The following is a 25,016-nucleotide window of genomic DNA, read 5'->3' as shown; positions in this document are numbered from 1 at the left end:
TTGCGTTTTAAAATTTGTGTGAAAAGAAACAACAAACAAAAGTTAGTTAATAGTTATACTGCCTTTTTAAATAGTTTTCATATACCTATATTTTTGGACTTTTGGACTATTTTGGACAAGGAAAACTCATTCTAATTTGGTAAGTACCTAGTTTTTATTATAATCATATTGTAATTATACATTTGGATTAGGTTGAAATACATACATTTATTTTCTCAAGAATGCGGATTTTAGAGAGAAATCCCAAATTAGGTTCGATTTTTATTTTTAAATTATGATTTTTTGGCGTAGATTTATTTATCTAGTAGGTATGTAATGCTTTGATTTACATACTTAATTTGATTACCAACAAAAGTTCTACCAATCTTCATCTAATATATTGTTTTCTTACTGTTTTGTTATATTTTAATATTTTCTTCTACAAAATTTAAACTACATAATTTAATTTTCAAAACAACTGTCAAACAGTAAAACGTTCAGTTACCACATGATAAATAATGTGGGATTGGACGAGTGAGTCTACGCTTCGATTACGAGTCAAAGCGGCACGAAATTCAAGGGTTCAATTCCCGATGCAAGTTTTACTTTTTTATGCATGTTATGATTGTAAGTATATTTGTTATATAATTTTTTTTTTCAGAAAATGCGTATTTAAAATTTTTGCCAACAATTATTATCGTTCAGAAATCATTTTTTCTTTGTGGCATTTTTCAATGTGTTTGTGTGCATTTTACTCTTTTATTTTTTTAAATTTTTGGTATTGTTTTAAAAATCACATAATATGTAGTAGAAGTATAACTTCTTACGTGTGTACAAAGTACACACACATTCTTTTTTATTTCAAAAGTTGATGGTTTTCGAGTTATAAGCGATTTAAAATCTGAAAAATGTGAAAATACCTACGCATTTTTGAGGTTTGAAATTATTAGTTTTCAAGTTGCCAAGTGCCTAAATTGAAGTTTATAAATTCAATTTCAAGATTCTAACGAGTAATCGGGACTTACTTCAATATAGACCGTTGTTTTTTAATTGTTAATTATGCGAGTCCACTCGACTTTTTAAGTCGCACATCGCAATTTATGGTGCGTCTCTGTCGCACTTATTATACATATTATAAGTAGGTACTTATGCAAAAAATGCCCAACAAATACTCCACATTTATTAAAATTTTATAATTTATTATTAACATATTTTTTTCTTAATTATTTATTTATTTATTCAATTAATTATTGCCAATGAGCTAATTAATTACGCCAATAAAAACAAATGGTCGAAATTGAAATAAACCCCGATAACTCATCAGAATCTTGAAATTGAATGTTTAAACTTCAATTTAGGCACTTAACCGCAAAAATAATAACGTACACATGAATTTTCAAGCTTCGAAAATGCTTATTTTCGCATTTTTCAGTTAATAAATCGCTTAAAACTTAAAATCTATCAAGTTTTGAGAAAAATGACAGAAAATCTTTTTTGGTTTAAGATGACCCAAAAATGCTAAAAACATATTTTCGGGAGCAAAAAAGGTGATGTTTTGGATTTATTAAAAAACTGTTAAAAACAATTTCTGCCTAAAAATTTCGCACTGCAACCTTCTGATTTGTTTACCGAATTGGAACAACCAGACAGGTAGTGTTAACTCCGGACCCCGGAAGTGTCGAAACGGACCCTCAGGAAATATATTTGGTGACCCCTGCGATAGAGAACCAGTAGAAATGAATCGACAAACCTGAGGGAGCCTACATCCAACCGACGTATCAAATAGTTGTTGACGATGATGATTGTGTAAGTAAAAAATGCTGGCATTAAATTATTACAGCAAAAATACAAACTGGGAAGAGTATATGGACCAACTAGATTTTGAGCTGCTACGTCTTTAACCAAAATTAGAAAACTACGCAGAATTTGTAAAATCTTTAAAAAACGTGCCTAGAAACTTAGGGGATGTAGACAAAAATATGTAACCGGGATGTCCAGCCAGTCCAAATAACTAAGGAGTTCTTAATTCTTAAGGACCGTTCAATCTTTAGACTTTAAAACGTGGAAATGAGAATAAGAATAAGAATGGGGGTCGCTCCAGTAAAATGTAACAGGACAAAATGGGGAAAAAGACACCAAGATGATGTACTTTGACTGTTGAGAAATAATATAAAATATGGAACATCTTCTTACATGGAGAAACTGTCCTCATCGGTGTACCTTTGAAGATTTATGGCTCTCCAGCAAAGATGGTACCAACGTAGTCCGCTCCAACGTGGGCCGAAACTATATGAATGATTTATAGGCGAGCGGCAGCAACCAATAAAATTACGTTATACCGACCACGAAAATCAACTTTAAGGTCTTCTTCTTCTTCTTCTTCTTCTTCTTTTTGTATAGACATGACTCTGTCTGTTTTTTCAATGTGCCTCTAGTAAGTTGTCGTTCCATCGTTTTCGTGGTCTTCCCACTGATCGTCTTCCCATTGGGGAACCGTCTCTCGCTGTCCTGACTACCCTATTTGTTGTCATTCGGCTTATGTGGTCATTCCATTCTATTCTTCTGTCTCTTACTAAGTTATTAATGTTATCCACCTTGCATCTCCGTCGTATATCTGTACTTCTAGCTCTGCCCCATAGAGTCTTACCATCGATTTTTCGAAGAGTTTTCATCTCCGCTATTTCGAGCAATCTTTTTGTCCTCTCTGTGTCGGGTGGTGTTTCTGCCGCGTATGTCATTATTGGTCTGATGACTGTTTTGTAAATTCTGCCTTTCATTTCTTTTCCGATATTTTTATTTCTCCATATTGTGTAATTCAGGCAACTTGCGGCTCTGTTTGCTCTATTCACTTGATCTTCCACTTCTCTTTCGAGCCTTCCGTAGCTAGATAGTGTGATGCCTAGGTATTTAAACTCATTTTGTCTTTTATGAGGAAATTAACATGTTAAATTTTCTGGAGATTATGTTGAATTGGTGCAGCATACGTTGTAAATCATCTTCACTTTGAGAGATTAGTATTGCATCGTCCGCATAGCAGATTATTTTAAGTTGTTTTTCTCCCATTTGGTATCCTTCTTTAGTTCTTACTTTTTTTATTATTTCGTCCATGATTAGGTTGAACAATAAAGGACTCAAGGAATCCCCCTGTCTTATCCCATTGCCGGCTACAATTGGGTCAGTTAGTTCATCTTCCACTTTTACTTTTATTGTGTTGTTCTGGTAGATGTTTTCTATCGTTTTAATTATTCCCAGAGGTACCTCTCTCGAGTATAACAAGTGGGTAACGTCCTTTAATGTGACCCTGTCAAATGCTTTCTTAAGGTCCACGAAACATAAATATGTCGGTTTGTTGTATTCCAACGATTTCTCTTGAACTTGCCTCATTATAAATATAGCGTCAGTTCATGACCTTCCCGACCTAAAACCTTGTTGTTCTTCTGCTAATGTTATAATTTCATTCAATTTGTTTGTTATCACTTTTGTTGTTAATTTTAATGTTGTGTTTAATAAGTTAATCCCTCTGTAAATCTCCGGGTCTGATTTGTCTCCTTTTTTGAAGAGAGGTATTAGGATGCTTGATCTCCATTCTTGTAGTATTCTGTTTTGTTCTATTATTTTTTGTATTAGTTTTAATAGTTGTTTAGTTAGATCTTGTCCTCCGTACTTTAGGAGTTCGTTCGATATTCTGTCCTCTCCTGGAGATTTTCTATTTTTTAATTTTCTTAATGCTTCCTTTACCTCTCCCTCCTCGATGTTTATTTCTTCGTTTGTCGTAACTTCAGGTGTTGGTGGTTCATTATCGTCGCCTTTAGCAAATAGAGATCGGAAGTAGTCTGCCCATGTCTCCTTCTGAATGTGTTTCGCTTTTATTAATTCGTTCATCTTCTTTCTTTGCCCTCTGATCATTCTCCATACTTCTTTTTGTGTTCCGTAAAAGTCGTGTTCCATCTGTTTTGAGAAACTCTGCCAGTGCTCCCTTTTTATTTGCCTCACTAAAGTATTCGTTTCGTTTCTGATTCGTTTGTAGTGGTTTTATGCCTGTGGTGTTTGTTTTGTTCTGTATTGTAAAAAGGCTTTCTTCTTTTCTTCCCATTTTATCTTAACTTCCTCTCTAAACCACGGGGTTTTCTTCTTTAATATGTGAGTATTCGATACTTTTCTCTCTCCAAGTGATTCTGTTGCAGCGTCGATTATGTTATCTTTGAGTTTTTGCCAGCTTTCATCGATGTTATCGTTTTCTAATATTCCATTCTCAGCAATCTTCTCTGATATTCTTTTCCTGTCTAAGTATTCCGTGGATTCCGTATGTAGTCCTTCGACTTTGATTTTTGTTTGTGTTGGTGCTGCCCTCTTAGGTGTGAAATATTTCATAATGATTCCTATTTTACATAATACTAGGCTATGGTCGCTACCTACATCTGCTGAGTTGAGGCATCTTACGTCGATCATTTTGATGGATGTATATCTCTGTTGGTTACAACATAATCTATCATAGATCTTTGTCCACGGGTGTTATTGAATGTATATTTGTGTTGATCTTTGTGGTCAAAAAATGTGTTGTTTATTCTAAGTTCGTTATTTGTGCAGAAGTTTATCATCAGTTCTCCATTTTCGTTTTTAACATTTCGTCAACTTTAAGGTGAATGACTAATTTTGGTGAATATTTATAAAAAAGGGTTCAGGCAGGTTTTGTTTATATTCGATTCAGAGTTGGACTACCATCTCCATATAGTAACTATTTCAGCATCCTTATGCATCGTGAATATTTATGTTTTCGAGGTCGCTGAACTTGAATATGAAGTTTATTTTTATCTAGAGTTGGTGGAACATGTTCAAAATCAAATTTTATGTAAAAATGCGAAAAATCAATTTTGATGATTTTCCAACTTTACCTCGCTGTATCTTTGGTCACTGTAAATATTTCCTTTTGAATATTTTACTGTATCATATTTGAAGTATTTAGATAACAACGATCTTTGTCCAAATTGTTTAAACAAATCAAAAGAGGAGTTGTTAATTTTTAAAGATTTTGTGGTAAGAATTCGTTAGTTTCATGTTTATTTAAAAAAGTTGAGTAACAAACGTTTTAGTTGATAATTTTAGTTAACACATCAATAAAACATAATTCATGAAGAAGTTTTCTGGAAAATATTAAGTCAAAATATGTAACAGAAAAAAAGTTATGTGACTTTATATACGAGCAGCACACCCCAAAAAATGCTTATTTCTCAAGATACTGTGTGGTGTGATGACCACGGTGTGGTAAATGGCTAATTTTGGTCATACTGTATGTTTTTGATGGTGCTGAATACGAAAATTAGGTTTATTTTGAACTTTATGAGGGAAACATTGGCAAAATCGCAATTTTGCCCTAAAAATAAAAATAATAAAAAAAAAGAAATCACATTTTTCTGCGTTTAATTCGCTACAACTCTGTTCCATTTTAATATTTTTTCTGAAATTTTTACAGTATATATCTCTTACCTTTATGAAAACAATGTTTTAATCTTTCTGTCGTATTGTAATAAAAATTGTTATGACATTAATTAAAATAAAAGGTGCAGATTCCAAAGTGCAAAGTTTAATCGCAAAAGTTGAGTGACAAAATTTAAAATTTAGGGTACAAATAATATAATGTTTTATAGAAAAAAAAGGTGACACTTTTAATTTTAAGAAAAAGGTGATTTATTTTTTTATTTTTAAGGTAAAATTGCGATTTTGACAATGTTCCCCCAGTTAAAATTCAAAATAAACCTCATTTTCGTTTTCAGCACCATCAAAAACATAAAGTAAGAGCAAAATTAGCTGTTCACCACACATTGGTCAGTATCTCGAGAAATAAGTGTTTTTTTGGGGGAGTGCCACTCCTCTATAAAGTCACATAAATTCTTTCCTATTTCATATTTTGACTTGAAATTTTTCACAAAACTTCTTCATGAATCATGTTATATTGGTGTGTTGGATAAAATTATAACCTAAACAGTTTGTCATTCAAATTTTTTTAAGTAAACATGAAACTAACGAAATCTGATGATAAAATGTTTAAAAATTAACAACTCCTGTTTTAATTTGTTTCAACCTTTTGGACAAAACTTATTGTTATCTAAATACTTCAAAGATGACACAGTAAACTTTTCAAAAGAAAATATTTACAACGTGGAATGAAGTAAACACTTCTGTTGTATGTAGGCATATGAATTTATTCAAAATCCTTAAAATTTATCCACAAAGGAGTGGAAGTACAAAACGTTTTCGGTCAGACTGACCATCATCAGTGTAAATGTCCAGTGTACAAGTAATTGTAACTAGCCACTTCAATAGGTATAAAAACCTCTAAAATACATTATTGTTACATTCTATATTAAAAAGTGGTCGATATTAAGTCGATGTCTTAAGAATTAAAGATATGAAATACATTCACATGTGATCTTTAAATCTTAAGACATCGACTTAATGTCGACCACTTTTTAATATAGAATGTAACAATAATGTATTTTAGAGGTTTTTATACCTATTGAAGTGGCTAGTTACAATTACTTGTACACTGGACGTTTACACTGATAATGGTTAGTCTGACCGAAAATGTTTTGTACTTCCACTCCTTTGTGGATAAATTTTTAAGGATTTTTAATAAATTCATATGCCTACATACAACAGAAGTGTTTACTTCATTCCACGTTGTTATATTGAAGGTATACAGCCAATTACAGGGTTTACCCCCTTTTTAAAGAAAACATTTACCGCGACCAAAGATACAGCGAGGTAAATATAAAAAATCATCAAGATTAATTTTTCGCATTTTTGCATAAAATTTGATTTTTGAACATGTTCCACTAATTCTAGATAAAAATAAACTTCATATTCGGATTCAGCGAACTCGAAAATATAAAGAATGGCCAAAATTTGCCATTCACCTGTCATGGTCGCTTTTTCGATTTCTAAGCGTCAAATTAGGGGTGTGCCGCTCGCCTATATTATACTAGGACACGATAAAGTAAGTAATTTAATAATTACTTTTCTTGTACAGTTACTATTTTATTATTTATGATCCTGTTAAACACACACGAACTTTATTCCACTGGAAATATCATAGTTATTAACACAGTTGACATAAACCATAATTTTCCACCTCTAGTATTATTCGCACCTATAAATATTTCAAAAACTTATCCATCCCCTTAAAACTGTACCTTTGAATAATTTATTTTACCGCCATTTATCATGTATTGCATTTGTTATGTATGAAAATGGAAATGGAAATATTATAAAACGTAAATGCTTGCGGGATGGATCCCTCTTTTTCGAGGGCGAAAGAAATTGAACGTGTATTTATTTACAATATGGGACCGGTGAGCAGCTGATCCACTTGACACATTCAGAACCATTTCTTTTTTTACAAGAATATACATATGATAAACATGTCATTTGGACAAGTAGAATTTGTTCCCATATTTCTTAGCGTATTATTAGACTCCAAATTAAATAAAACTCCAAAAATTAAAACAAAATACCTAATATTAGGCTATTGATTATGTTCAAAATAAGAGAGCTAAAAGAAACGACAACGTTAGTGGGATTTTATTCGTTATATTGTGATTGCGCGCAGCGGTCAAATACCTCCTGGGGTACTCTACACTCTAATACCCGAAAGTTAGGTTTGGACCGAAGGGTTAGGTCTTCCTCCTTTGAAAATTGTACTGTATAATATATAATATATATAATATTTTAATTTTTTAATTAATTAATTTTTTAAAATTAGCAAAATTTCCGTTCAAAACGAATAAGAAGTAAATAAAACTTAGACACCCTGTTGAGAACCCTGACCGCTGCGCGCAGTTGCAATCTGCCCATTTTATTATCTCATATGGTCAATGGACCTCTAAATTAAAAAAAAAACCGCGGAGTGCTACCATTTAAATGGGTGCGTTTTTGAGAAAGGGATGAATTAGTCCCTAGGCACAGAGTGAATTAGGGTGAGTTCTAAGCACATTTAGTACAAACACGTCTACAGGAAAATTGTTCCAGGTAAAATTTACTATCGAAATATCACATTTTAAAGTCAAAAATATTTGTTTTTACAAAAATGTACTCGAAAGGATAACAAGAAAAAACACATTTTGTTTTTTGCCCCATAACTTTTTTCCACAGAAATATAGGTATAGAATAGGCATTGCTTCAGCGAAAAATAACTACCATCCTTCCTCGTTAAAATAAAGTTTGGTAGAGGTCTCTAGGATTTATAGTTTCCGAAATAGGATTTTTCAAAGTTCGCCGCTTACAGCATTTTTGGGCCATTTTCCCCATTATTTCGCAAACATTCCTCTATAACTTTTTTCTACCCATTTCTAGGTATATGCAATGGTCACTTAGTAGAAAGAGAAGTCAATTACCTTTAAAATGGTCTATTGTATAAGGTATAAGGTTGTACGACTATTTTTAAGCATGCATTTTTAATGCTTTTTCAAGATTTTATACTTTTATGATTTTTGATATTTTTTATGATTATTTTTAGAATTTTTCATTATAATTTTTTTCTTGTGCATTCAGGTATATACATTGTGAAATAAAAAGCATATTTTCTTTACTTTAAAATGGTGTATTGTAAAAAAATCTAGGACTACTTTAAACAAGAGGATATCCAAGGGTATCCGTAATTTGAGAAAAAAATTAAAAATTTTTCATTTTTTTCAATTATAAGAATATAATGGCATATTATAACATAATTTTGAATTCCAAATAACTTTTCTTAATAACACTTTTCGATATTTTGAAATATAAAGCTACTTTACTCTTGAGCGAAATTCATATTTTTAACAAAACTCGTACACTATTAACAAAATTTTATATCTGATGATTGTATCTTAGGTTCTAGACTATAATGCAGAGCATTTTATAAAGAATAACTTTTTTTCATAAAGTTAATAATAAAAAAGTTTTCCATATGCTTCTAGCTTAGTGGAACATTTATTGCATGTGTATGTGACATTTTGAAAAAGCATATCTTGTTTAAAAATAGTCCTAGAGTTTTTAACAATACACAGTTTTAACGTCAATAAAATAAGGCTTTTTCATAGGGCTAAACTATTCTAAATCGGAAATAAGCCACAATTTAACTAAACAAATTATTTTATTAACGTTTCTACATCCGATTTGGGCGTCGAAACGTTAATAAAATCATTTTTTAGTTAAATTGTTGCTTTTTCCCATTTAGAATAGTTTATTACAAAAATTCCACAAGGATATAGCTTCAGAACAACATTAAAATCTATGTTTTTCATGTACAGAATTAAAAGACCCTCCGTCATCCACTCGTTTTTAAATGCTGTTCCCCTCGTTTTAAATGTTTTTTTTTAGATAATTTCAAACAAGACGCGAAAGCCGCCCTACCTAGTTGTTTACCCTATAAAACTAAATATAATTTCGTAGAATAAAAGCTATAGTTATATTATATGGAGCGAAATCAAATTATAGCGTTGTGGTTACTTTATTGTCGAAGAAAGAGAAATAAGAGGAACCGAATTCATTGGGTCCATCCTATGAACGAAAAAAGATAAGATTTATAGATTTTTATATTCACACATATTGATGGAACACCCTCTACACTCAACCTTAATTGCAACTATGTAAAATAAAGTTTATTATAATATACTTAGTAGTTTTAATTACTGTTGTTATTAGTAAATTAATTTTGCTGTGCTTACCAAATGTTTTTTTTCTTTATCACCTAATTCGTCAAATTCACTGTTAAGTGCACGGTATACACCATTCCAAGCATTTCTCGTCAAGTTTCTATCTTTATATATTTCTATATGATAATATAGTGTAAATAAAAATAATATACCAAACAACACAGCAAAATATCTTAGAGCGACTCAATTCTTATTGTGTGAAAAGGACAAGTGCGTCAAAACTATCGCACGAGAAAACCCTCACACGTTCAAAATTCTTATCATGTGAAACAGCACTAATGTTTTTTTTGAGATCGCAGCACGCCAATTATCGTCGAAGGGGGATACTTATCAGACTAACAAATAATCTGGCCGAATACCGAATGAAGAGTAAACCTGGATGGTTGATTTAATGTTGACACATGTAAAGGTACGTATCCATACAAGGGCGAACCCCGCTCCGTGTAGCAGCTCCACATAGTGGATACGTTGGTGCTCGCCGCTCGGCGCTCACCCTCTTCGATTCAATCGGTTTGCGGTTTATATGTAGGGGAGCGCATGCTGTATCCATTTGAACAGCTACACCGAGCGCGGATCACCAACGTATGGATACCGTAATCTTGTAGTACAGCGTACTTTTAATTTATCGTAGGAATGGATGAAGCAATTCAAAGCCATTAAAAAATACTTAAACTGATATAAAGAAACTTACTCATCAAATACAGAAACTCCTCTTGCAAAAGCAGTAGCTCCCGTCACGCCGGGTAATTGTTTGGCTTGAGCTGCTCGTGCTCTGGCTAACAGGCCCATTACTGTTCTCTTGGTGGGCGTCATGGACGTTCGCGGGCCCCCAGACAGAAGGGGCCTCTTGCGGTTGCCTAAAGCTGCCGCAGCAGCTACTGGACATATGGCGGCCGCTCCTGGTTCAGCTGAGGTAGGTGACTGGCCGTTGGTGGGAGCCAGGATGTCAGTTGGAACTGTTGGTGGAGTGTTTCCTGAAAAGAAAAACATTTAATTAGTACAACTCTCAAAAAATATTAAGTACAGACAATTTAGATGTACTACAAACTTTGATAAAATAAAAACGCGATTGACATAAAGCCATGTTAATGAGAAATCTCATATGTAAGAAGTCAAATCTAATAATCAGATTTAATTTCTTATAAGATAGTTATATTATCTCAGATAGGCAAATATATATCGTTTATAACCTCTATATTTACTTATTACTATGTAACTGTTTTTATGTGTGTTTTTACTACTCAACTACTGTACAATTAAGGCATGTATGTACAGTTGAATCCCCGAGTCTTTACCTGTGCGTCATCATTTAAAGCATACAAAATAAGTCGAAAATTTACTAACGCAACAGTAAGTGACAGAAAGTGGGTATTATTCCGATCACGGGTTATAGTATAAAATTTGACGTTATCAAATAAATAGAATGTCAAATTTAAGTTTTGCTTTAAAATTTTGGTGCATAATTACAGCTACATTTGAAGTAGCTTAATAAATTCTTTTATTATCATTGATTAATAAATAAATAAAACAATTTATAAAAAAATTCGATAAAATATTTTCTTTTTGTTATTTTATTCTCTTTGGCGGAACATTAAACACAAACATTCCTTAACTGTGTCAACAACAATGAGGTTATTTGTAGGTTGTCAAAATTTATCGTAAAATAACATAAACTTATCATAAAATTTCTAACTCCAATATAAAATTAGTTGTGAAAATAACTGTTTGTATACTATAAAAAACTTCAAAATGTAAAAATTCGACAAAATAACAGCAAAAAATTTAACAAACTGACATCCACAAAAGTAAACAAACCAAAACGTCAGAAATTGTACTTAAAATATGTGAAAACATCCCCAATCGTTTTTCTTTGTACCTATCTCTTTTCAATGCACTGAGTCTAGATCGTTCATAAAAATAACATGTCTTTTTACTTAATAACAGGCGGCAGCTGGTTTGTCATTAGTTTCATGCGTGGAAGAGAATGATGCTAGATAAAAAGTATGTGATTTATCTCGCTAGGTATTAATGACGCACGGGCAAAGACTCGCGGACTCAACTGTACCTATGCGAAATTATTGAATCTCAGAGTTGTAATAGGGTGTGGTTCAAAGAACTTGAGAAAGATATTATTTTATACAGACAATATCTAACTTAAGTTTGTAAAAATATCATCAATATCACGGTTTTTACTACTTATAACATATGAGTACTATCTTTTTTTTTTGCTTCAACCACTAGGGTTATTAGCATAACAAAGTATAGCATAACAAAGTAGGTATAGACAAAAAATTACAAAAAGTGATAAAGTAATAAACATTACTATCTTGTTGAAAGGAACAGGTTGATTATTGAGCCGAAAAAGATGAAAAGTAAAAACTATATTGTATTTAACTTCTTCTTCTTCTTCATGTGCCTTGTCTGTTGCGGACGTTGGGTATCATCATAGCAATTTTAATTTTGTTTGCGGCGTTTCTGAATAACTCGATTGATGTAAGTCCAAACCATTTATTCCAGGGTAATAAGGTTTTTTTCATGACACTTGAGCAGCCAGGGTACTGAAGCGTTTTTTCGACAGGTAATACCTATAAGAGCAAATTGTAACTATTTCCTGTGTAGGATCTGGCGGCCATTTTTGTTTATAAACAATTAAGTGTCAAAAAATGGAATTTTCCCTTTTTTTTCAAATCAATGGCAAACAGTGAAACTTTTATCAGTTTTTTTAGTACAAATATCTTTGAGATTATGGAAAAAGCTTTAAAATGACATTACAAAGTTTGATACTCATTTATTGTTAATATAATTGCGAAAAAAGGTCGGAATTGAAAAAAAAATTCGCAATATCTATTGTAAAAATTAGTGTATAGCTTTGAAATTTTTGTCATATAAGGGTTCTTTGGTGCTTAATATGTGATAAAAATTTCAAAGCGATTCATTCAATTGTTTAAATTTTATTCAAATTGTTTATCCCAGAGAGCATTTTTTTGCAATAACATAAGTCAGAAAAAATGACGTTAGAACCATTCCACAGGTGTCAAATGAAAGAGCATGAACTATATTTTCAACTTGGTTTAAAAAAGCGAAAAAAAAAATGCATTTATTAGTAATAAATAATTATGCAAAAGTATCGTAAATCCTTCCTTATAAACTTTTTATTTTGTTATATACGAAATTATTTATATTTATTAAATTTTTTTATCAATTATGATATAAATAACATTACCTGGTAGTTGTGCACTTAAAACAGGGTAAAAAAGTTAATTTTTTTGGAAAAAGTTATTCAAAAAGTTTATACGGAAAGATTTACGATACTTTTGCATAATTATTTATTATTAATAAATGCATTTTTTATTCGCTTTTTTTAAACCAAGTAGAAAATATAGCTCATGCTCTTCCATTTGACACCTGTGGAATGGTTCTAATGTCATTTTTTTCTGACTTATGTTATTGCAAAAAAAATTCTCTCTGAGATAAACAATTCGAATAAAATTTAAACAATTGAATGAATCGCTTTGAAATTTTTATCAGATATTAAGCACCAAAGAACCCTCAATTGACAAAAATTTCAAACCTGTACACTAATTTTTACAACAGTTATTGCAAAAATAATTTTTTTTGCAATTCCGACCTTTTTTCGCAATTATATTAACAATAAATGAGTGTATCAACCTTTATATGGTATGTTAAACAGTAAATGGTTAAGTTCAATTAGTTACCACTATAAACAGCCCGGATTAACCGATAATAGTATAAAAGGCCCGGTTTCAGGTAAAATTTATTTTAGGCTTTATTATGGGAGTACCGTCTAGTCAGTGTTAATTGCAAAAGACCAACTCTGTCTACTTCGGTGGCTTATCGCTCCGGGTGGGTCTTAACAATGGGCCAGGTCAGATAAATTTAATAATATTTACGACCGCACTAATTGAATTCAAACCATTTACTGTTGAACAAACCATATAATGTCATTTTAAAGCTTTTTCTATAATCTCAAAGATATTTGTACTAAAAAAATCATAAGTTTCACTGGTTTCCGTTGATTTGAAAAAAAAAGGGAAAATGCCAGTTTTGACAGTTAATTGTTTATAAATAAAAGTGGCCGCCAGATCCTACGCAGGGAATAGTTACAATTTGTTCCTATAGGTATTACTTGTCGAAAAAACGCTTCAGTACCCTGGCTGCTGAAGTGTCACGAACAGGGTATATTTTTGTCTTATTACCCTGGCCTAATTGGCGTAAGTGTTGAAGCCATGAGTGTCTTCTTCTTCCGGGTCCGCGTTTGCTCTCTATCGTACCCTGTATTATCAGTTGGAGTATATCATGTCTCATAATATGATCAAGGTATTCAAGCTTCCGTTTCTTAATTGTGAAAGAGATTTCTTTTTTGTTTGCCTATTCGGCGCAATACCTCTACGTTGGTGGTATGAACCGTCCAGGATTTTTTGAGGATACGTCGGTACACAAACATTTCGAATGCCTCCAACTTCCTCATTAACGTTTCCGTTATTGTCCAGGCCTCTGCGCCATACAGCAAGACTGGAAATACACAGCATTTTAGCAGCCGTATTTTTAGTGGGAGAGATATGTCGCAATGGGTGAATATATTTCTCATCTTGTTAAATGTAGCTTTGGCCTTTTCAATTATAGATCGTATTTCGGTTGTTTGATCCCATTTCGAGTTGACGACTTTTCCAAGACGAGTCAACGTGTTGAATTAATTGATTTTTTATTTTCAATTGTGTGGCAGGTTTTTGAGTTTTGAAGAGCAGCATCCACTTTGTTTTATTTATATTGAGGTTAAGTTCTCTTTCTTCACTCGATCTTTGTACCCTGTCCATAGGATGCCGAAGTTCATCGATACTACTGGCAAGTACAACTTTATCGTCCGCATATTGAATATTATTTGTCAATTCTCCATTGATTTTTATGCCTTGTATTTAAGGCCATGGCTACATAATTCGCAAATATTTTACGGCTATCCCTACTTTTTCTGTCTTTACACGGCAAATATGTGCAGTAAAATTCACACTGGTATGGATATGTAAACATTACTAGAATGTCATTCTACTTGAAAATGTCATCATTAACATAAAGAGATGGCTTTTGAATGTTCTTGGATAACTGCTATTTCTATAACTGCAAATTATGAATTCAGTTGATAAATGTGATAATTTTTTCACTAACTATGTATTCAGTGATTGTAATAATTTATATGTACAACAAAAACTAATACTCGAGAAAAGAGGAAAAGTGTTAAAGTGATTTTTTAATAATATATTGTTACTATGAAACGCTTACAATTTTGAACATCTTTAACAACAAAATACTTGGATCACAGAATATATTATCCTGATGTATTCTCTGCTTGGATCTTCCACAAATAATACACAATAAATAACTTTTTATTAAGTTCACTACTTAAATCAATTATTTATCAAATACACTATATATATATATTGATGTGATCTTGATTATTGATATGATATAATATTCTTATATGTCATTTAATTTAATCAATGCATTAATCATAATCTAATTAATTTACCAGATCACATATCAATATGTTTTCAATCTCAGGGCGAATTATAAAATTAATTACTTACTCTCGTGGCTTCTAAGTATTTCTCAATGGTTCCTAATCGGGATAGGAAAGAAAAGAGTAAAATAATACACATATGGGTTACAATTATAATCAAAATATTGTTTATTTTATTTAAATGGCAATCACTGCTTAATATTTGCTAGATCTTATTATTCTTAAACATAACATTTACAAATGGGAATCTTATTTCCTTTTGGTTTCCAATTGAAAGTTTTTATTAACATTTAACTATTAGGATTTATTAGCAACAATTTTATTTAAGTTTGATGAAGCTTTTCTGATATTATTGATTATGTTATTCAATTTATAATGTGCTATTTAATACGAAAAACCCATACATTCATGTCCAAACAAATGAGACTGACCTTTTTCTGGTGAACTGAGAATGTCTTCACACAAGACCCGTTTCCTGCTATCCTTGGCTGCGATCAAAACCTCGTCCTGGCTTCCAGTAATGTTCTCCTTTGAAAACTAGCTCGTATAGCTCCCGTTCCTGCTTCTGTCGTGATGCCGTGTTTCTACCTTTTTCGAAACTGCAATCAGCTACCGGGACACTCTTGGCTCAAGAAGGTTCTTTTACTCTCAACCTGGCCTACCTCTCGTTCCACGATAGATACTCCACACTCACGGAACTACACCGGCTTTCTCACTCTCCGTACACTACCGTCTACTACTGGACTTCACTTCTCGACAGCTCAAAACATTCTGATCTCTATTTGTCATTCATTCCCCTACTTTCTAAATATCCCTTCCAGATTCACAAATCAACCTTCCACCACCAACTCTCATTCGCAGTCTTCCTCAAAACCAATTTTTAATCTGTCTAAATATGCTTAATGGATTTCAAAGAAAATAGTTAATTCCCATTCTAAAATTACTTTCTACTATTTACAAAATTTAATGACCTATTCTCTATTTCCACTAAGTCTTATTTAGCATCGGCTAATGATCGAACCTTCCGCGAACAACGATAATGACCTATTATCGATTTCACTTGAGTTTTATTTAGCATAGGCTAATGATCGAACCTTCCGCGAACAACGATAATGGTACGCGCCATTCACTTTGTTTTTTCTAAGCGCATTGTCCCGAGTTCCGTAAGCTTTTTCTAATCACTTCTTAAAATTAAATATAACAATTTGTTGTATACAGGTTGTTCTAAATTTATATGCCCGTGGTTGAGAAAATTGAAAATATTTTATATTAAATTGAATTTTGTTTATAATTATCAAATTTTAATTTTCATATCAAATAGAAATATAACAAATCCCCGCCTTGTATTCGATAAAATTTATCTGCATTTTTAAATAAATTTTCTCGAGGCAAAACCAACTCCCTGTATATTTCTTTACTTTAATCTACGTCTTATACCCTTTCTTCTTGTATTACTCTAATTAGTCCCACCTGTAGAGTAATTGTTTCCTTATTTTCAGTGTCCCCATCCTGTGTTAGAGTGTCGGCTATTATGTTGTCTTTCCCTTTTCCCATATCAATCTTCTGTCTTTTTCCTCAGATTTTTCACATACTTTTACCGTGTATTCTGCATCCTCGTTTTCATATGCCTCCTCTTCAAATGCCACTGTTTCGATCATATCTTTTTCGCTTTCATTTGTTAGCTTTATTTCTTCTTCTCCTGAGCTCATCTCTTCTTTTGAGGAATCCCAGTTTTCTTTTGCTTTTGATACTCTCAATTTTTCTTCTTCTGGGCTCAACTCTTCTTTTGAGGAGCCACAGGTTTCATTTTCTTTTGTCTTTTTCTGACTTTTTCTCCCTTTTCTTCATTGTCCTTGCTTCGTTGCCAAATTCATTTCCACTGTTTGTTCTTTACCTGATTCGTCCGTATTTTGTTTCTCCTGTTCCTTGTCCTGTTCTTCTTCTTTTTCTTCTGTTAGATTCATCGTATTATTTTTAAAATCTATCACTACATGTTTTTCTGCCAATTCGTCAACTCCTACTATCATGTCATGTGACATGTTTGGCATTATTACACATTGTAGTGCATACATCTTCTTACCCAGTCGTACCATACGAGTAGTATGCCTTCATTTATAGTTGCCAATGTCCGTTTGTTTGCGCCCACTAAATTTACCCTAGGTATTTTGTAAATTAAATTTGTTAAGTTAACTTCTTCTATTAGTTTTCTGTTGACCAATGTTATTTCAGATCCAGTGTCTATCATAATTTTAATTGGTTTCTCGTTGATAAATCCATCCACAAATTTTAAATTAACTCCATTTTTCTTTTCGTTGTTTCTTGCCAATTTAATAAACTCCTTGGGGTTACAAAAGATTCCTGTTTGATTTTTGGTTTTTAGTGAGCGCCGTCGTGAAAAGACGCCGGTTGCTCATCGTTGTTTATATTTTCGTCATAATGTCTCTCTCCGTCATATTCATCTGTTTGGGTATTATTTACTTCTCTTCTATTCATTCATTCCCCTACTTTCTAAATATCCCTTCCAGATTCACAAATCAACCTTCCACCACCAACTCTCATTCGCAGTCTTCCTCAAAACCAATTTTTAATCTGTCTAAATATGCTTAATGGATTTCAAAGAAAATAGTTAATTCCCATTCTAAAATTACTTTCTACTATTTACAAAATTTAATGACCTATTCTCTATTTCCACTAAGTCTTATTTAGCATCGGCTAATGATCGAACCTTCCGCGAACAACGATAATGACCTATTATCGATTTCACTTGAGTTTTATTTAGCATAGGCTAGTGATCGAACCTTCCGCGAACAACGATAATGGTACGCGCCATTCACTTTGTTTTTTCTAAGCGCATTGTCCCGAGTTCCGTAAGCTTTTTCTAATCACTTCTTAAAATTAAATATAACAATTTGTTGTATACAGGTTGTTCTAAATTTATATGCCCGTGGTTGAGAAAATTGAAAATATTTTATATTAAATTGAATTTTGTTTATAATTATCAAATTTTAATTTTCATATCAAATAGAAATATAACAATATATCAATATTATTTAATCAACAACTCAAAATATTCCCGATGCCATGTCGAATATTTAAAATTGTCACTGATTGTCAGTGTCTGACTGACAATACGCTGACAATATTCTATTCGACTGAGTGCGTTGTAAGACAAAGATAGATTTGGAAAATATTACCACGGACATGGTGTCCATTTTTTTTCGAATCCTGAAAAAACTAATAAATACTTTTAAAAAACTTAAACGCAGAATGAAAGACTAAATTATTACCGAGGGCCGAAAGTCCCTTAGAATAAATAAAAAGTTTATTTTGAATGAGATATTTGAAATTAAAAATCACACTAAATTTTCTCTTAGTTTTTCACTTCTGTAACTTATTAAAATAATCATATAGAAGTTCTCAGGGACTTTCGGCCCTCACTAATAACGTAATCTTTCATTCTGCGTTTAAATTTTTCAAAAATACTAATTAGTTTTCTCAGGATTCGAAAAAATGAATCCCCATTTGAATAGCATTGCAGCCGAAAATACGTACTCATCCTCTTAACTGTCTGGTACAATTATTTATGTAAGTTCTATTGGTAACTTAATGATGTCTACCATGTGCTATCTGTATAATTTTAGTCCTGCTTTCTATTGTTTATAATGACGGTATAAAAGATTAACAGTTTTTTTAAAATTAAAACGACATTGCAAAAGAGGAAAATAATAAAACATGCAGCATGTTCAAAAGACGTAAATATAAAAAGCTTAAATCTCGCTGGTATGGTAGTGTGAGTGTGAGCCCCAATTAGTGACTGTGCTCGACACGATTTTGTGTTTCTTTGTTTTCGCTAAGTATGGGATTACGTTTCCCTCTTAGGAGAGTACGAAGGTCGGCAATGGCGTAACTCTATGTCAAGCTGGTCGTTTGTCTTTCGGAACAATCAACTTTGATATACTTCTGGGCTTCGGTAATTGTATGGGCAGTCAGAGGATGGTTTTGAATTAACTTATTATTAAAATATTAGAAAACTAGCTAAAAAAGGAAGAATTAAGTATTGTGAATAGTAATTTTTTAGTTCTTCATCTTTATATCGTCTGCATATCTTAGGTGGTTCTTTCCATTCATGTTTATTCCCATGTTTGTCCATTCCATTGTTTTGAAAACATCTTCCAGTAAATTTTGCTACTTTTTTAAAATAAGCAGGGCCAAATTCAAAAAAATGTTCACAAAAGTGTAGTATTTTTCCATTTTCCACTCATAAATATTTCCCAAATTATAATTCTTTTATAGGAGCCGGTCCATAACGTAGGATTAAAAACTTTGACAACATTGTAGTTATTTCTGCCATATAGCAAGCACATGTGTATATCTTTAACGCTGCCATCTGCATGTGAACTTTAGTATAATATTTTTGGGTCTAAGAGCTAGCAACGTTTTCGAGAAAGTATTTTAAGACAGCTGATTCTTTAATTTATTGTTCCCTATGCTTCCTCGAATACCGTACCGGCCATCTGGCTGCTGATACAGGTTGCGTTCATTACCGCGCAGCGCACCTGTACAGGTAAATACACAATCAGGGTGATTGATTAGTGTGATAAAGCTTAGTAGATCCCCTATAGCAATAGATAGCAATAAAAGTTAATAATAAAAATTGTAGCCAACTTCGAGCTTCACATTACAAAATTAGTTAGAATGTTACAGGGTGTTCGATAACATAGTGGCAGACCAAAGTTTTGTTTTTTTTAATGGAACACCCTATATTTTATTTTATATTTGAAATCTTCTTAACGACCTTCTACACCTTCGTTGCGGGGTATGCCTCTCAGAGGAAAGAGGGGAAACTTATATGCAAGCGAAAGTTGGTAACAATGCATTTATAGCAGAATACTCAAATCATATGTTTCAGTATTGAATACTTTATAAAAATAAATTATAATAAATTACGGAGATTACGGAATAAATTACGGAATTAATTATAATAAATAAATTAAAAATAAATGGTACGGTAAACAATCCTCATTTTTTAATATGTTATTCCTTACCAAAAAACCTTTAATTTAAGCACAAATAATTAAAAATCGTAAATTTGGGTCAAAAGTTATTAACTTTTTAAGAATTCCTATAAGAGCCCATGTTAAAACTTAACTTTGACCCTTAATAGTAATTAAACGGCACGGTAAAACAATTTTTAAAAAATCAAGTCTTAGTTTTTTGAAGTAAACTATAACATACTAAAATTTCATGCAAATCCTTAATTCTTTGCCGAAGGTGTAGAACGACAAAAATATAACGTTTTATTATGTTATACAGGGTATTTACAAAGTTATAACCAATGTTCTGTGAAAATCGTAATAAGTTCAGCTCCCTGTATAAATAAAAATAAGCACAACAGCAATGGTTTATTGGTTGATAATCATACTTGTTTGTTGATTGTCAAAATTTATAAAAATGGTTGATATTGCTAATTTTCTTTATATCGAATACAGGCTGAATCAAAACACAAGTAAATTATTTTCTCAGTAATTTTAAATAGAACACCCTAATTAATAACTCACTCTGAAAAATGAAAATATCTAGAAAACTAACAAATTTAGACATAGGGAATATCATACAAACATTAAAGTACGATAATGGTACTTTTCGATGGTGATATAAAATACAGGGTGTTCCATTTAAAATTTCTGAGAAAAGAATGTAATTGCGTTTTGACTCACCCTGTATTCGCTATAAAGAAAATTTGCAATATCAACAATTCTTAAAAATTTTCACAATAAAAAAAATATGGCACTAATAAACCATTGCTGTTATGCTTATTTTTATTTATACAGGGAGCTGAACTAGTTACGATTTTCATACAAAATTGGTTATAACTTTGTGAAAGCCTTATATAACATAACAAACATTATATTTTTCTGATGGAGAAGTTAAGAGGATTTCGAATATAAAATAAAATATAGGGTGTTCCATTTTAAAAAAACATAAGTTTGGTCTGCCACTATGTTATCGAACACCCTGTAATATTCTAACTAATTTTGTAATGTGAAGCTCAAAGTTGGCTACAATTTTTGTTACTAACTTTTATTGCTATCTATTACTATAGCGGACCTACTGAGCTTTATCACACTAATCAATCACCCTGTATTTTGAATTTAAAATAATTATTTTAAGACGAAACATTTTTTGTCACTACTTTTTAAACCACAGAAATGTCTGGCAATTATAATTAATATTTCTAATAATGTTTAAAAAGTAATGACAAAAAAATTTTTCCACCTACCTCTATCGAAAGTATACTTTTCCGAACCTGATTGTAGGGAGCAAAGTTGTACTTTTCCTCCCTAGGGAGGAAAATATTTTTCCTCCCTAGGGAGGAAAAGTAAAAGTGACGTCATGGTATTTCATTTATGAAATATAACTTCTTGACGCCCTGTACAATATTTATTTTCTATTACATAAGTATCTATACATTTTAACGTTTATTTATAAAACACCCTATATTTTGCAGAATGGTAAAAAACAGTAAATTGTTATTTTGCTATAACAATGTTTACATTAATAATTTGACTTATATTTGACAGTTGACAGTTATATTGTGCCTACTTGTTCGTTTTAGTTCTAATAAACTTTGTTGGTTAGTTACATAAATAAATTAAGTAAAAATGAAAAAATGACTTGTTATTTGAGGAAGGTGGAAAAACCATATGTATAACATGGGAGTAAAGTGCCTTTTCCTCCCTTGAATGATTACTGCCCTCCGCTACGCGTCGGGCAGTAAACTTCATTCTCGGGAGGAAAAGTAGCACTTTCCTCCCTTGTTATACAAATAGCTATTTCGTCTTAAAATAATTTTAAATTTCATATATTTACCTGTACAGGTGTGCTGCGCAGTAATGAATACAACCTGTATCAGTAGCCAGATGGCCGGTACGGTGTTCGAGGAAGCATAGGGAATAATATATTAAAAAACCAGTTGTCTTAAAATACTTTTTTTCCGACGTTGCTAGCTCTTGATCCATTAGAAGTATTTGTAAGATAGTAATCTAATACTACAGCTGGGAAATTTAAAATAAAACACATCCTTCTTCTTACGATAAATTCTTTAGAGGTTTAAAATCGATTATTTTTCTCTAAACTCTCTCTCCTCTTTGGTTTCGCCTTCCATTTATTATTTTAAAGCTGGAAAGCAATAAACGACGGAGTTGATATAATTGACGTGTTTATGTTGTGTCCCAAGAAACTACGAATGGATGCATTTTCTTCGGTGACAAACATACTTTAAGTGGTTTTGAAGCCGTGGGTCAACTCCCAAGCGTTTTAAAATAGTCAACTGGATTTCATAAAAGATGAAAAATTGCTGCCGTTCGGACTTTAAAGTAGTGCTGTATTTAAACAGAGGCGTGTCTGAAAAAGGGGTTAATTGATATTTATTGCGCTTTTTGCAGTTCTAATGAATTTATTTGTATTTTACGTCACAAATATACAGGGTGTCCAGAAACTCTACTGACAAACGAAGACAGGAGATTCCTCAGATAATTTAAAGATATTTTAACCCAATTTACCTTGTCCGAAAATGCTTCCTAAAAGAGCTGGAGCTCTTTGAAGATAGCGTCTTGTAATTAGTTTTTCTTAAATAACTCCAGAACGCTTCTATTGAGAAAACGAAAATGGTGCACATATTTATATTCTAGAGATAAATCGATTCCATGCATTGCGAATTTCTAGTACCGGTCATAGGCGTCCGTTTTGGGCGAGGCAACAGTTATTTTATCGCATAACTTTTTTATATTTAATTTTTAAGCATTTTTGATTCTGGATTATATTAAATTGTGAGGTATTCTACAACTAAAAGGTACTCTTGTTTTAAGTCGATAGAATACACCGTTTTCTAGAAAAATCGATTTGAAAATTTTCCTTTTTTATTTGAATTTTCAAAAAAAAAAAAAATTCAAATAAATCTATTTGCAGATCCGAAAACTAATATTTCAGGGATGAATCGATTTCATTAATTGCGAATTTCTAGTATGGGTCATATGCGTCCGTTTTGGGTAGATCAATGGTTATTTTATCGCATAAAATTTTTGTCTTTAATTTTTAAGCATTTTTGACTCTAGATTATTAAGTTATGAGGTATTCTTGTACTAAAAGTTCTCTTGCTTTAAGTTTAATTTGCTTTTTGAAGTTATACTTCTTTACGCGCGAATGAGGGTGAATTTTTATATGTTAAAACCTACGATCCGGGCGCATGCGCATTATAACTTTGTTCTGATTGGATGTTCAAATGACATGTCAAAAATTATTCAATATGTCGGCTGTGGTTTGATTATTTATGGTTGTTGCGTTTTGAAATTTGTGTGAAAAGAAACAACAAACAAAAGTTAGTTAATAGTTATACTACCTTTTTAAATAGTTTTCATATATATTTTTGGACTTTTGGACTATTTTGGAAAAGGATTCATTCTAATTTGGTAAGTAGTTTTTATTATAATCATATTGTAATTATACATTTGGATTAGGTTGGAATAAATTTATTTTCTCAAGAATGGGGATTTTAGAGAGAAATCCGAAATTAGGTCCGATTTTTATTTTTAAATTATGATTTTTTGGCGTAGATTTATTTATCTAGTAGGTATGTAATGCTTTGATTTACATGCTTAATTTGATTACCAACAAAAGTTCTACCAATCTTCATCTAATATATTGTTTTCTTACTGTTTTGTGATATTTTAATATTTTCTTCCACATAAATCAAACTACATAATTTGATTTAAATTCAGAATAACTGTCAAACAGTAAAACGTTCAGTTGCCCTATTTTTCCACATGACAAATAATGAGTAATTGGATGAGTGAGTCTAGGCTTCGATTACGAATCAAAGCGTCCCCAAATTCGCGGGTTCGAATCCCGATGCAAGTTTTTATTTTTTTATTTTTTTATGCGTTTTATGATTGTAAGTATATTTATTATATAATTTTTTTTTTCAGAAAATGCGTATTTAAAATTTTTGCCAACAATTATTATCGTTCAGAAATCATTTTTTCTTTGTGGCATTTTTCAATGTGTTTGTGTGCGTTTTATTCTTTTATTTTTTTTAAATTTTTGGTATTGTCTTAATAAAAATTTTTGGAAAGTAGTAAGTATTAAAATTAGTTTAATATTTAAATAAAATATAAATAAACTGTTTAAAGTACATTATATCAATTTCGTTAAAATCACATAATATGTAATAGAAGTATAACTTCTTACGTGCGTACAAAGTACGCACACATTCTTTTTTTGTTTAGTTTGCTTTTTTGAAAATTTATTTCAATTTTTTTTTCAAATTCACAAAACGAAAAATTTTCAAATTGATTTTTCTAGAAAACCGTGTGTGTTACCGACTTAAAGCAAGAGTACCTTTTAGTACTAGAATACCTCAAAATTAATAATCCAGAGTCAAAAATGCTTAAAAATTAAAGACAAAAAAGTTATGCGATAAAATAACCGTTGCCCTACCCAAAACGGATGCCTATGATCGGTACTAGAAATTCGCAATGGATGGAATCGATTTATCTCTGGAAGATAAATAGGCGTACCGATTTTCGTTTTCCTAAATTGAAGCGTTCTGGAGGTATTTAAGAAAAAGTAATTACAAGACGCCATTTTCAAAGAGCTCCAGCTCCCTTAGGAAGCATTTTCGGACTAGGTGAATTGAGCTAAATTGTCTTAAATTATCTGAAGAATCTCCTGTCTCCATTTGTAGGTAGAGTTTCTGGACACCCTGTATAACGTAAATTTTTTAATAGACTGTTAACTCGTCAACAAATCTTTTAGCT

At 31.7% G+C, this 25,016-nt stretch overlaps 1 protein-coding gene across 1 annotated transcript in view; it reads right to left on the bottom strand.

The window, feature by feature from the left end:
* Window positions 1-25,016, bottom strand: part of LOC114324661 (KH domain-containing, RNA-binding, signal transduction-associated protein 2-like) — a 1,309,325-nt gene that overhangs the window by 11,233 nt on the left and 1,273,076 nt on the right. The window contains exon 9 of the mRNA XM_028272525.2: window positions 10,360-10,642. Within this exon, the coding sequence (XP_028128326.1) occupies window positions 10,360-10,642 (283 nt within the window). The remainder of the gene's footprint in view (window positions 1-10,359; window positions 10,643-25,016) is intronic.

This window comes from Diabrotica virgifera, chromosome 2, assembly GCF_917563875.1.
Source record: "Diabrotica virgifera virgifera chromosome 2, PGI_DIABVI_V3a".
NCBI lineage: Eukaryota > Metazoa > Arthropoda > Insecta > Coleoptera > Chrysomelidae > Diabrotica > Diabrotica virgifera.
The sequence above is the reverse complement of the archived record's forward strand: the minus strand, read 5'-3'. Positions and strand labels throughout refer to the sequence as shown.